At 41.3% G+C, this 13802-nt stretch overlaps 2 protein-coding genes across 2 annotated transcripts in view; one reads left to right on the top strand and one right to left on the bottom strand.

Annotated features, from left to right (window-relative positions):
* The window catches only part of MTOR (mechanistic target of rapamycin (serine/threonine kinase)), a 63994-nt gene that overhangs the window by 33526 nt on the left and 16666 nt on the right, over nucleotides 1–13802 (bottom strand). Inside the window, exons 26-28 of the mRNA XM_010020450.1 lie at nucleotides 13430–13572; nucleotides 13042–13204; nucleotides 12764–12909 (exon numbers count right to left, since the gene is read on the bottom strand). Coding sequence (XP_010018752.1) covers nucleotides 12764–12909; nucleotides 13042–13204; nucleotides 13430–13572 — 452 coding nt within the window. The remainder of the gene's footprint in view (nucleotides 1–12763; nucleotides 12910–13041; nucleotides 13205–13429; nucleotides 13573–13802) is intronic.
* Nucleotides 5689–10570, top strand: ANGPTL7 (angiopoietin-like 7). Its single transcript, XM_010020449.1, has 5 exons — nucleotides 5689–6067; nucleotides 7727–7827; nucleotides 8156–8350; nucleotides 9204–9402; nucleotides 10401–10570. Exons 1-5 carry the CDS (start codon nucleotides 5689–5691, stop codon nucleotides 10568–10570), a joined length of 1044 nt encoding a protein of 347 aa, XP_010018751.1.

Raw genomic sequence — 13802 nt, 5'->3', positions numbered from 1 at the left:
CAGTTTACCAGATTAGAACTGGAGGGATAGATTTCTCCCTGTATTTCGGTAAAAGATAACTAGAAAAATCTTCCTGAATTAAAGGCTGAGGCGAGAAAACATCTCTCAAGATAGAAACAATGCTGCTGGCTAACTCAGCAGACAGTAACTTAAGTCTCTGTTTACCAGGATATTTCCTTGCAGTCATTCCTAATTCAGGATAATATAAAGTTTAATACTCCATCCCTGGCAGTGTTCAAGGCCAGGTCCAATAGTCTTGCGTGACATGGTCTAGTGTGAGGTGTTCCTGCCCATGGCAGCAGGTTGGAATTAGATGATCTTAAGGTCCATTTCAAACTGTTCTATGATTAAGGTGCAAATCAATTATTCTCCCTATCCACCGAGGGTAGAACATACTCATTTGTTCATTTTGGTTTAGAAGATAGAAAAAAGCCACCACTACCACTTACTTTACTTGAAGGCTCAGCAGCAGGCCATAGAAGATGACTACTGTATCTCCTCTTTCTTGGAAGTCTGTAGCTATAGGTTTGGTAGGTCATAGGTTACATTTGTCATCTACCAGGAAAAGGCCAAAGTATCCTGCTAAGCTGCCTGGTATGGACTGGCAGAGTCTTCCAGCATAAATGCTCAAGTAAAATATTTCAAAATCCTTTTAGATGCCACATGTACATACATAAACTCTTCCAAAACTATTTCATGAGAGAGCTGTCCTCATGTTTGCAGGTATACTATTAAATGGGAGTCCACAGAAACAACAAGATTGCCTAAATGGTATCAAAAAAATTTTTATATACTTTGAACTAATTTCACTGTTTAATACCCACCACTTCATTTCACATCTTATGCAATAACCAAAGTGATTAGAAGATACAAAAAACAAGACAAGATCCTTATACTTTCTTTCAAAATGAGGATTAATTAGTTGCAAAACTGATTCCTATCGATAAAGTTTTGCAGGAGTTTGTCCCATCTGGACTCAATACGTAATTGTGTATCTGAGCACAGTAGAATTAAAACTGTCACCAATCAGAATAACAAAAGTATTACATCTTTCAACAGAGCATTTTCAGGAAGTCCCAAGCCTATCTGTGAGGGAACACACACGTTTCCTATTGCCAGAAAGTATCTCAAAACATGGGAGAGAAACCTTTATTTTGCAATAAAGCAGCTTGTGTGCAAAGTCTAGACAAGAAGCCAAACTCTTCTTAATGTTAGACTCCCCAAGTTTGTTTAAACAGCTCCTCTATGTGACAGATTTTACCAACCTAAGCCAAGCTTGGTTTTCTGAAGCAGCACTGAGAGCTTGACTCTGGGATTAGAAGCGGATGGCCCTGCTACTTTGTGGATACTTTGGGGAACAGATAATCCTCTGGCAAAAGGAATTGGCTTTGTTGGCCAGTTTCCTCAGTTCTACCGTTTATTTGTGTTCGGGCATCCCCGAGTCCTTGATTCAACAAACCTCAGAAAACAACCAAGTGGCCCCCAAACAATTCTAAACCCCAATAAAATTCCATCACACCACAAAAAATAATTCCTATGCTGGGAAGAAACATGTTTGAGAAACCAATACCAGCAAAGAGCTGTTTTCAATACAGCTGTGATGATGGGTTGCTTTACAGGCCAGACTTGCAGCCCTCCATCTTTCAGTAACAGTGAAAAAGGAAAAGCAGCGAAAACTGTCACAATAAAATTCTCAGCCAGCCTTTCTGCTCAGCCTGCAAAAGGTGTCGTATCACCTATTCTTTCTTAACCAGATTCGCTGAAGGCAGAGAAGAAAAACAATTAGCAAGGAAGATATTTAGCAGAAAAAGGTAAAACACAAAGCCACAGTCTTCGTGTAGTGCTTATGCAAAGAACAGATACATTAAATAAAGAAGAAACCACAAATGACTGCAGGAAGTATCAGTGTTTTGCTTCTCATCAGGCCCTCTCACTTGTACCACCAGTTCCTACATAACTTCAGAGATTTACAATTACTTACAGCAGGTAACAACTGTATTTGACTTTACTAGGGATTTAGTCATTACTGCAAAGCTATTGCAGAGTCAATGTTAGAACATTCACAAGCAGCTCCAAAACCAGAGGTGAACAGTTTCCCACCTCCTGGGAGGGGAAAGCTGTGTTTCACAGAGCCTTGATGAAGTGAGGAGTCTGAGTGCTGATGAGAGCCTTTTAATGCCTCATTCGAAGCATTTGCCGGATGCATATTAAGGGTTTGCAATGACTGGCTACCAAATAAATAGCCACAGGGCATTGAGTTCTGTTCTTGTCTCAGCTTCACATACACCTGCCAGAACACCTTCCCAAAGAAAGCAGTTATTTATACCCACATGATTTAATCCAGCCCTCCAGGGACAAGAGTTTTCTGGTTCTAATCAAGTAATACTAATATACTTGCATTTGGTAACATCAACCAACATTATAAGCATAGGGTACACACAAACTGCAACCATGTAGACTCAGTTCTCCCAGCCACATCACACCTACATAGTTAACGAAGTCAGAAAGGATTTGCCTCATGTTCTTGACTTTAGGATCTCTGCTTGTAGCAGAATATTTCCACATACAAAATATAACACAGGAAAACTAGGACAATGGAGTTCAGACTAAATGATACTGTATTTCTCTAAAAGTATTGGGGGAAAGGAAAAAAATAGGACTAGGACCTACTCAGTACTCATGCAACTAGTTTATCCCTTCCTATGTCCAAAATGATGCCTCTTTCCAAAATGTAATAGGATCCTGAATTCAAGTTGTTAAGTACACCAGTAGATGACAGTGGAACAGTTTCCTATAGACTGTCGACTTCCACAGCTGATCTGATCTGGCAATGACTAGCATCAGTAGCTATTGCTGCCTAAATGACTACACTCATTTCTCCAAGCAACAGAGAAAGATTCATCTTTCAGATACTCATAAAGAAGTCAAATTCCATTAAGGCGAAGGTCTCTGCCAAGAGAGATCTGTCTGCCCAAATCCCTCTTAATGCTTCCTCAAAAGTAATGACAGATGGGAAGATTTGTGCTCTTTTCCATTCCTGCATAGTATGTCTGCTTTCACCCCTTTACGCATAACAAGGAAGTATTTTCTGTTTTAAAACAGGTAAATCCAAGTATGCAAACCCCTGGCTGCCTCATTTCCAATTAAATACTCCAGTTTAGAGAGGGGATTTGGAGGTCTTTCTGCACTGTTTCCTAACATCTGTGTGTGAATTTGGCTAAAACTTGGATCCTTCCAAAACATACATAAGGAATGAATGCATGGACCTACAAGTGGCTCCCCTCTTCCACATCTGCCCCTCACGATGTAAGCGCAAGTGAAATTCAGACTGTGTGTGACACAAGAGTTACGGTGAATGAGAGGAACAGCGACAGAATGGATCTTATTAACACAATGGGGGTGTTAGTAGGGTGGCTTTTTGGGGTGCAGAAGCTAAAGTCTGTCCTACTCTTTGTTCCAACTTTGACAAAAAACATGTTTCTCATCACAGGAAGCCTGAGAAGAATTTGCCCCTGGGAATGACAGAAGCTTCAGCTGGAAGAGGGCTCAGACAGGATTAGAGGCAGAACAAAAAGGTCAGGCTTTCATCTGTGTGCAGTGGCACTTTCTGGTCTGAAGTATAAAAAGCAATTTTGCTATGGAAGGTTTCTGGAATGTCCATGACAAAAACGTGACTGAAGCCTAGCGTCTGCTGTGGAGGTATCCTCGGTGCTTGAATTAAATGGTACTTGCATACCTCAGGTCCAATACCACACAGTGGCCTCACCAGCTGATACTAGAGAGGTTTCTACCTGAAGTACAGCACACAGACATCCAGCTACAATGAAACTCCAGGCACTCATGCTGCCTGGTTGGAGATTTCCAATTCTCATCTCCTTCAACAGATCCCCTCTTCTTCCTCTAAGAAAATTCAGGTTTATGAAACATCTGTATTCATATTCCCCCTGTTCAGTGCTTTGATGCTCTCATTGTTCTAAACCTTTGCACCCTGGGGGGTCTCTCATTAGTAATCTGCAGAAAAACTATCAGCCAGTTGTGGTACAAATCAGAGGCAGAAACAAAGCATCTAGCAGTAAGTGTAGCAAAGCTGAGGAAGAGAAACTGCACCAACAAGAAACTCTGCTTCCTACTTCTCTAAAATAGAAGTCAGATCACCAAGCCTTTTCTAGTGTTTTCTAATCAAGCAGAAATCCTGCAGCCGCTTTGGATCAACAAGAGAAGTCTAGATGGGATAGCACATCTCAGCTGGCTCTCTCCTAATTTTCATTGCAAAAGAGCAAAGAAAGGAGCTTTCTTTTGCTCTCTTGGACACCAAGAAGCTTTCATGGCATTTACCCCAGGAGCAGATACTTGAACCATTTACTCCTTCATTTTGCATCTTACCTCTGCCAATTATCACAATCAGAGAGGAAGATGCAAGAACTCACACGTAGGGCAATTCCAGAGCAGCTGGCCTGTGGAGGAACATCCTATCCCATACGGATCTAGAGCAAAAATTGCAGACCTTTTGCAAAGAGCTGCACCATTTCTGGAACAGTTCTACTCTGGGATCAAACAGTTATAATCAACTTTTGAACCGTTGAAAGATATAAAAGAGGAGACTGGAAGTTGCTGTCTCAGCCAACTGATACTTAACCTATACTCTAAGCGTCTAAAGACTTAAGCTTTACTCCTAAATCTACACTTCATGTAAGTAATTAAAACCGACATTTTAATTACATATAGATTTTCCCCTCTGAATCCTGTTAGCAAACTGGCCTCCCTGATACTGGAGTTAGATCACATTGCCTGTAAAAAACCCACCTCTTGTCAATTGTAAGTAAACTGTCTTTCAGCATCACTTAACGTCCTTTTGCTCGTCCACTGCGAGTAAACACAGGCATGGGTTTTGACTTAGATGTTCTGCAGACTTCTTTCCATCCCACCCTCAGATATCCCATCTCTAAGAACAGCAGCACTGAATTCTACAAAACAAATAGTGCAGAGACACCAGTGTCCAGAAGGAGGAGGATTAGATGCTAAATAGATGCATTTGCCACAATATTGTGCAAATTAAGAAATACTGCAATCATAGAGTTACCCCCTCAACTTCTGGTATTAGTAGGGCTTGTTGCAGCTCAGGCTACCTACTAGGGAGTTACATTCCTTGAACTTTCATAAACTCGTAATGCTGGGACAGACTTTTCACATTCTGGACCTCTAGTGCTCCCCTAATGTTACTGAAGTGCCAGAACTAGTCACCAAGAGGGCTTCAATCCAACAGGCAATAAGTGCTGGAAACTCTCTGCATTTCCTAGCCTTCCACCACACCCCTTCAACACAGAACTGAGGGAAGTCTCCCCTGTTCTCCTCAACTTTTTTTTGGCTGAAAACTGTTCCAGTTTCACCCTGTAAACACCTGATATGAACAGATGAACTGGGAGGGGCCAGAAAGCTCTTCATAGCTCCAGGGGGGTGGAGGTAAACAGCAAAATAGTATAAAAGATGCTTTGAGACAGACTTCCAAAGTGCATAGACTCTGACAGGACGGGTCTGGAAAAAAGCTACTTCTTCAGGCTCCACCTTCAGAGACTCCCTTCATTGGAAGAAAGCTAGGTACTGTAGCACTTGCAACCAATTTCATACCTACCCAAGCTGCATTCAGACTACCCACAGCCAGCTGGAAGTTTTCTGTTGCTGTAAGCAAAAATGCCAGCAAGATCCAGTGCTCAGCTGGCCTGGCTCTGCATCGTCACTGTGTCTGTGGCAATCCACCCAGTGCTGTTGCAGAAGCCTCCTAAAAGGAGAACGCTCAATGGGAATGCACAGTCCAAGTTGACAAGCTGCTGTGATGAGATTAAAGAGCTCAAGCTGCAAGTAGCCAACCTGAGCAGAATGCTGCAGGAACTGAGCAAGAAGCAGGAAGGTGACTGGGTGAACGTGGTCATGCAGGTGATGGAGCTGGAAGGGAGCACCAAGCAGATGGAGTCCCGCCTCATTGATGCTGAGAGCAAGTACTCCGAAATGAACAACCAGATAGATATCATGCAGCTCCAGGCAGCTCAGACGGTCACACAAACTTCAGCTGGTAAGGAGGGAGTCACCAAGCTCCCAGATATACCTCTCGATGCTCAGAATGAACTTATGATTAGTCCTTAATGCTAGCATGTCCCACTAACGTGATTAGCAAGCGTGCATTCCGAATGCTTCTGCTTGAACTACTTCTGTAGGTGGGTGATGCTGAGAAAACTAGTTTGGATTCATCTGTCAGAAGTGCAAAGGTCCACCTGTATTTTAATATCTGTATGTCTGTTATCAAGGAATGAGAAAACTGAGCAGGGACTGTATCTGTACAGTGAGGAACTCAGTCTAGTATTTCATTTTCTGAGCACTACAGTACCAGTCCAAAAAGAAAGGGAGCTGGCTCTGTCACAGAATGGCTCTGGCAGTAATATCCTCTGTATTCACAGTGCTGACAGGGAACTAGAAGTTGGTAAAACAATTAGAAATGCTGTCCAAGCCATACTGGAGGTTTGTAACTGTATCTTTATGACTATCTTGAAACCAGAGTAAAAAAGAGTTACCCATTATTTCAATGATAATTCTCAAACATTCAAGGCTGTAGATGATGCAAGATGCAAACTGTGATATAAACCTAGCCAGAACAGTTAAATTGTTCCACATCCTCTCTTCCCTGAGGGAAAATTTCACTGCACAGAGTGATTACACAGGCCTGTCTGAGCATGGAATGCAGGTGCATTTTGTAGGTCAACTATCTGTAAAGCTGCTTCTGGAAGAAAGTGTCCTTTTAGATGACTTCTCTTAAAATGAAATCCGCTGCAACATGCTTAAAGCTTCCTTCAAATCAACTGCTGCTTTCTGGGAGAACTGGGTTTGCCAAAGACTTCACTTGGATTTTTTATTTTTTTGTTTTTAAATGCAAAGTAAAAACTTGTAAATCTATTTACTAAATTCTTCTTCCCTAAAGTTCCACTTGGCTAGTTTTGACACACCACTGTTTACTGGCAGTCTTAGATATTATACCATAATGAGTCTCTTGGGAGCTGTAGTAAAGAGATTTAAACCAGATGTGTCTCGTCTCACCTCACCAGGTAAGAGACACTTAGTCTGTACTGAATTGAAAGCTGTCAGGATGGAGAAAGCCTTGCTTCAGCTGGTTTATCTTCCTCAGAAGAATAGCTGTGCATTTCCCTATCATCAAGTCAGCTCCGGCAGAGGGAGGAAAGGAGGCTGGCAGAGACTGACACACTGACTGCAGCTAAAAGCCACCCCCTCTGTCGCAGGCTCTGGTGCAAAAAGTGCTGAGCAAATATGCCCCATCTGCAAACCTGGCCAACCTGCTGAAGCATCAGGTTGAGCTTCATCAATCTGGCAGCAAGCTTTGCAATTCTATTAGATAAGCCTTTATTATTTGGGAGAGGGACAGCAAGTATATACCTTTTTACCTTCCAGCACATGGTAGCAATAGGAAGAGAAACTGGAGATGTCTCTTGGGATAGGAGAGGCAAAAAACAAACCCAAACCCCCCAAAGTCACAGTGCTACAACCTCCTCTTCCAGTGCATGCATTGATCAAAACTAAACCATTTCAGGAAAACATAAGACTTGTAGAAGTCATCTTCACTTAATTACTCCTTGTATCACAAATTAAGCCTCACAGAAACCATCCTTACAGGGGAGCTGTTCTTGCTGTTCACGTTCTTACTTTCTGCTTCCTATTCAAGTAGATGCTGTCTATGACTGCTCTTCACTCTACCAGAGGAACTACCGGATCTCTGGGGTTTACAAGCTGCCTCCTGATGAATTTTTGGGGAGTCCAGAGCTGGAGGTAAGGATGTCAAGTACACAATGTATAGTACATGTCTTTTCACATATAATCAAGAAATACTTATCTACTACTGAGATGAAGAGTACACACTGAGTTATGATACCCTACACTGAATCAGTATCTTTAGGCAAACTTCAAGGAAGTAAGGAATATACATTTAAGAGAGACAAGAGAAGAGGGGTTCATTTAACATTTGTTTTCCATGACTTAAAGAAAAAAAGGAATTTCTCCAAGTTGTGAAATCTGGAACAATGTCTTGCCTTGTGTTAAGAGAATTGAACCTTCCTAAATCTACTGACAAGTAAACACTGCATTTTTCCTGCTGCAGGTGTTCTGTGACATGGAGACAGATGGAGGTGGCTGGACTATTATCCAAAGACGTAAAGTTGGTCTGACATCTTTCAATAGGGACTGGAAACAATACAAGGAAGGATTTGGCAATATTCGGGGAGATTTTTGGCTGGGAAATGAAAACATCTACAGACTTTCAAGGCGCCCCACTGTTCTGCGAGTAGAGCTGGAGGTAATCAATAAGCATTTCATTTCAGCAGAAAAAAAAGCTTGTAACACAAAGTAATTCTCCAGTAGCACACACCATCTCCTGTCTCTATAGGATGCCCAAAGAATTTGCATGCTATAATTGCAGGAGAAGGAAGCAGGATAGACCTAGTGATACATTCAAGGACAAGATGGAATTATGTTCTCCACCATGCAGTCAGTAGGACAACCTTCCATCTGCATACAGATTGTGTCTTAGGGAACATGTGGGGCTCTAGAGAATGCTGTGAAACCCACTGCAGACAGAGATCAAACTGCTGACCACCTCAGATTTAAAGATACACAGAGATGCTTCATAAAGTTTTAAAGACTCTGAATCTTTTCTTTCTGCAGAACTTACTTTCAGTCTGTGTACAAAAGAGTTTGCATTGTATTACCCCAAAACAATGTCTACAGTCTATTAAAGGCTTGGGTTTGACTTAAATTAGGTTTATAGCCGCTACAATAGTTTTAAGGAATGGAAAATGGAAAAAGTGAGCCAAAAGGCTTTATGTCTAAAAGTCAGTGTTTCAGAGAGGAAAACAAAATCACTTGAGACAGCACACTATGAGACAAGGACTCTGAATGCAAGAGTTGCACACCAGGTTTCCATACATGTTGTTTAATACCAGTGTAGGTAAGACTTGGAAATATAACGCTTTGCTCTGGGAAGTTTCTTTGTCTTAAAAGGGAACTTTCTGTAGCCTGAGATAGAAAAAACTCACGAAAAATCCAGGACTGGAAAATATATGTAATGTGCACTGCATGTAACAACAGATGGTGGAGTTTTTGGCAGCTGCTCTAATAGGACCTATTTCTTCTTCACTGTTCTGTGGCAGGACTGGGAAGGCAACATACGCTATGCACAATATAAGCAATTCACCCTGAGCAATGAAATCAACAGCTATCGCCTTTTCGTGGGGAACTACACTGGCAACACAGGGCGGGATTCCCTCAGGTACCACAACAACACAGCCTTCAGCACGAAGGACAAGGACAATGACAAGTGTGTGGATGACTGCGCCCAGTTCCGTAAAGGTAAACCATGAATAAACACCTTCCTGTCCCAAGAGAGCTCCTGCATCATTTGTAGAGAGCCCCAGACTCCTTCATTCCAAGTAACTAGTAAGGAGCATCTGGATGGCAAATAAAGGGAGAGGTGATCAGTTCTGCAATACCCACTTGCCAGTTATGTGGGCAATCTGGCACTTAGAGCTGATTTACATAAGGCCAGACTGTACATTATAGACATCAGTGCTCTTCAAATGATTGAGTGCATGTTCTCACCTACACCTACTGTTATCCAGCCCATTATGCCTATCTCGGATGTTGATGCAGTTCAGTGATGCAGGAAGTTATTCTTGTATAAGATAATTACATTTTCTTTTATAAGGTTTCAAGTTCTAGGATCAGGGACTTGTAATAACTCTCCTATATTATTATCCTACTTGCACTTCAAGGTTTAACCCGAATTCCAATCTTTATTTCTACCTTAAAGAGCCTCTAATGAGTTTACTCTCTTCATTCAATTTATTATCTTTATAGGAGATCTGTCACACACATAATTGTCTTCACTGCATCTTGCCCTTTATTTTTAATTTCCCCGTTATGCCCACACATGACATGCAAATAAAATTGGTGGCATCAGCCACAATAAAATAGTGCAGCTTACTTGCAGTGTGCAGAGACCTCTTAAATGCTTTAAGATGCCCAAGCTAAGATCCCAAACTCATTTCCCAAGCTAACTCTCACAGTCAGAGACAGAAACATGTCAAGGAAATATTATAAGAGATATATGCAACTAAATGAAAAGCCACTGGACTAATTTGACTACGGAACTGTAAAGCCTTTATGTATTTAGTATCCATGTTAAATTTTGAGTTTACCTGCAATCCCAGCTATAAGGGCTCCAGGGATTAAATGCTGCATTCAGGTCACTCTCCTCTGGAAAGAGCAGTAATTCTTATGATGAATACAAAACATACCTGTTTTAAGTAAATGACTCACAGGAATCTATTCATTTGGGTTTTTAAAAGGTGGATATTGGTACAACTGCTGCACAGACTCCAATCTGAACGGGGTTTACTACCGGAAAGGAGAACACACCAAGCACATGGATGGGATCACCTGGTATGGATGGCACGGATCAACCTATTCCCTGAAGAGAGTTGAGATGAAGATCCGGCCAGAGGATTTCAAACCATAGAGAGAACCAATATTTGTTTGTACAGTTTCATGATGCTACTGCACAGAAGGTGGGCAATGAACTGCTCAAAATCAGCCAAATAATAGTTCATTTCATCTAATACGTGCAACAGCTACATACTGGCTATGTACACACACAAACACTAAGGCGCATTAAGCACCAGTCACATCCATTAGTGTTATCAGGGCCCAGGCTTATTTCCTCCTCTTCAGACTCTTCCCAAAGGGAAAAAAATGCTGTGTTAGAATAGGTCATAACTGAATGCACTTACAGCACCTTCAAAAAACCTACTGGTGTGTTTTCACTAGCATTGTGGCTAGTGGGTTGCCTTAGTGTTAACCAGCCAGGCAGGGACTGAATAAAGAAAGCCTCCTTGTTGCTTCTCCTTCAGTGTGTAGAGTAAGCATTCCTGAGTAACTCCTTCCAAAAGAGACTCAAATCACAACAACAACATATTAATTTCAAGCCAGATGAACCATTCTTTTGAGTATAATATGTGGTTTACATTCCCACAGAGGAAAAAAATGCAGCTCAAAGATTTTGGATTAGTTAGTGTTGCCCAGGTTCTCTCCTTAAGTTTTACTGCCATCTCCTGCTGCTGCATCAAGGAAGTCCCCACAGAGGGCTGCACCCAGCAGATAGTAACCCTGGAGAAAGAATTTGTCCCATATGCTCCATGATATTTATTCCTATTCACAGATCACCTAAAGGCTGATAAATTAGAAAGCAACTATCTGGGCTGCCACCAAATTATGTTCAGGTTAGAGCAAAAGTGTGCTGTATGTCACTAAGAAAGAACAGATTAGCAAAAGAAGTCCAGACCTGGCCATCCAGCCAAAAACCTCAGCTCTAACACTTAAAACCACTGTATCCATAAGCAAAACACTGGTACACACCAGAGAATCCAGGCAGTTATTCAAACATAAGGGAATGTTTGCTAGCATACCACACTGAGGAACATTAAAATCTGTTCTGAAAACCACCCCAATTACAAGTTACCTAGAGATGTTATGTAAAAACACACAGTGTTTCTCCTTTACATAACACAGTGTTAAAAATAACAGATAAAAAAAAAAAAGAAAGAGACCACTCCTGTCACCATACTGTTGTTTGAATATGTTGGAAAAGATAGTTATCGTTAATATATCTATTTTTATTCACCTTAAAGAGAGTTTCAATCTAATTTAAATTGTTCAGTGTTGTGTGAAATGGGAGATAATGATGTCTTGGGAACTGCCTTACATATGTTTGACTATTCATACTGGAAATTTCAACTGTGCGGAACTAGAGTTGGAACCAATTTAACTGTGGTCTATAAAATGGATTTTGAAAGGTTTCAAAATTTTTCCATTTCTAATAAATTGCCTTTCATTTTTAATTCTGTTTTACTTCAAGTCTGCTCCTTGTTTGATACACTCAGAAACAGCTGCCCTTGAGGCTGGGAAAGCGAATACAATGAATTCTATATTTTCCTCAGGGAAAAAAAAGAGAGGACAAAGGATGAAAGAATAAAAGAGGGGGAAACACTCCAGGAAAGGACAACTCCAAGGAAGTGGGAGGGCTGAAAAAAAAAAATAAAAATCACAAACAAAGCTAAGTTTTTGCTTAACCAAAAAGAATTTGGCCATCTCAAATGGTAGAGTTAATATTTCTGTGAGATGAAACTGAGATTTGTGATATAAAACACGTAGTTTAGTACTAAATCCTGTGCAGGTATTTCAGGCTAACATCTTTCTTGTTGACAAAGCTCAGGAAACAATACACTCTCTTCTTATAATATCTTCTTGATACATGGAGAGTGAGACCTATCTAAGCTAGATGAGTAGAACTTGATGAGAAATTTTCTTTAAGAACTTCAGCTTTTCTGGCTTATTTATATGTAGGTGTAGAAATCTGTCTCATTTAACTTACAGCCACCCCACAAGATCCCATATTGAACTTGAAGGGAAAAATGTAGAAACTGGAAGAGTCCACTTCTTCCTGCACAACTTCCCACAGCTTCTGTCATGATTTTAACCAAATAGAAGGGCAGAACTCAGAAGCTTGGAGTGTGCAACTGCCAGCTAGTTAGTAAGCCTACAACACCACCTTGGGATGGAGTGTGAAACCCTAAGAACTGTCTAGATTCGTCCTAATGATATCCTAAATTGGGTACTGATGCAAGAGCAGAAGTCTCATCAGCTGTGGTCCTACCTGATAAGAGATTCTAGAATGGCTGGGGTGGGACCCTTCTGAAATTCCAGCTCCTTGTAGTGAAGGGCCTTGGCATATGCTCGACATTTTGCAGCTCTTTCCCCCAGGAGGACAATGCCATTATCGTCTCTCAGAGGCAGTGGACCCTGGGTAGAAGCACATACATCAAAAGCATGATGAGTATATAAGTGCAGAAAGTATGCATGAACTCTTCACACCCTTTCCACAGACTAGACATCAGCCAGCATTAGAGAACTGCTGCCCAAAAGCATCTCTACCTTGTCACTGTGTTCCATGAATTCTGCCAAATTGAGCAGCGTCTGAGTGACTTCTGCAATGTCCTGAGAAGTCAGGGCCAATTCAATGCTTCGAATCAACTCATCCTGCTGGTCTTCATTCAGTTCAGACCAGCATGAAACAAAAGCAGCATTGAAGAGATCTCTGAGGAGGAAAGCAAAAGAGTGAGAGGTGAGCAGATCCTCAAAACTACTTCATGCTCTGCCATTTTTCCAGCTTCACTTACAGGTGACTTATGTTATTCCCAGACTAATATGCAGGAACTGTCTCTATTTATGGAACCTAAGAGCTTTTAACTTTCTTTTTCCTTATAACATCTGGCTTGCATTGCAATTTCAAATGATCTTAAAAAAAACAGAATTACTCTACCGAGCCATGGGGTTATATGCCTGAGCCAGGGCCCAGCATGAGCGCAAGGATGGTGAAGAGGAATCCTTCAGCAGCTCCAGACTCAGTCTTCTTAACCATTCCAACCAGTCATCTTTGGAAACTCTTCTTGCTGCTCCCCAGGCCTGCAGAACAAAACAACATGGTGCAATTACCAAATGAAACACTATCAAAAAGCAGAAGAAATTCATCAGCAGGCAGCATTACTTCTTTACAGCTCCAAATCACATTGCTGAGATTCCCTTCTCAATTCCCTGAAATCCATTACCTTTATCAGATAATTTGCAGTACTTCAGTCTCATTTCTAAGAAATCTTCCCTAAATGCATTCCTGTCATGACATGCCAAGTATTTAA

The sequence above is a fragment of the Nestor notabilis genome, unplaced genomic scaffold (genome assembly GCF_000696875.1).
Source record: "Nestor notabilis isolate BGI_N333 unplaced genomic scaffold, ASM69687v1 scaffold12078, whole genome shotgun sequence".
NCBI classification, from domain to species: domain Eukaryota; kingdom Metazoa; phylum Chordata; class Aves; order Psittaciformes; family Psittacidae; genus Nestor; species Nestor notabilis.
This window is presented reverse-complemented; position numbering and strand designations above follow the sequence as displayed.

Coding starts and splice junctions, on each gene's coding strand:
- ANGPTL7 (XM_010020449.1), top strand. CDS start 5,689: ATGCCAGCAAGATCCAGTGCTCAGCTGGCCTGGCTCTGCATCGTCACT. Junction 6,068..7,726: donor GGTCACACAAACTTCAGCTG/GTAAGGAGGGAG, acceptor CTATTCAAGTAG/ATGCTGTCTATGACTGCTCT. Junction 8,351..9,203: donor TTCTGCGAGTAGAGCTGGAG/GTAATCAATAAG, acceptor GTTCTGTGGCAG/GACTGGGAAGGCAACATACG.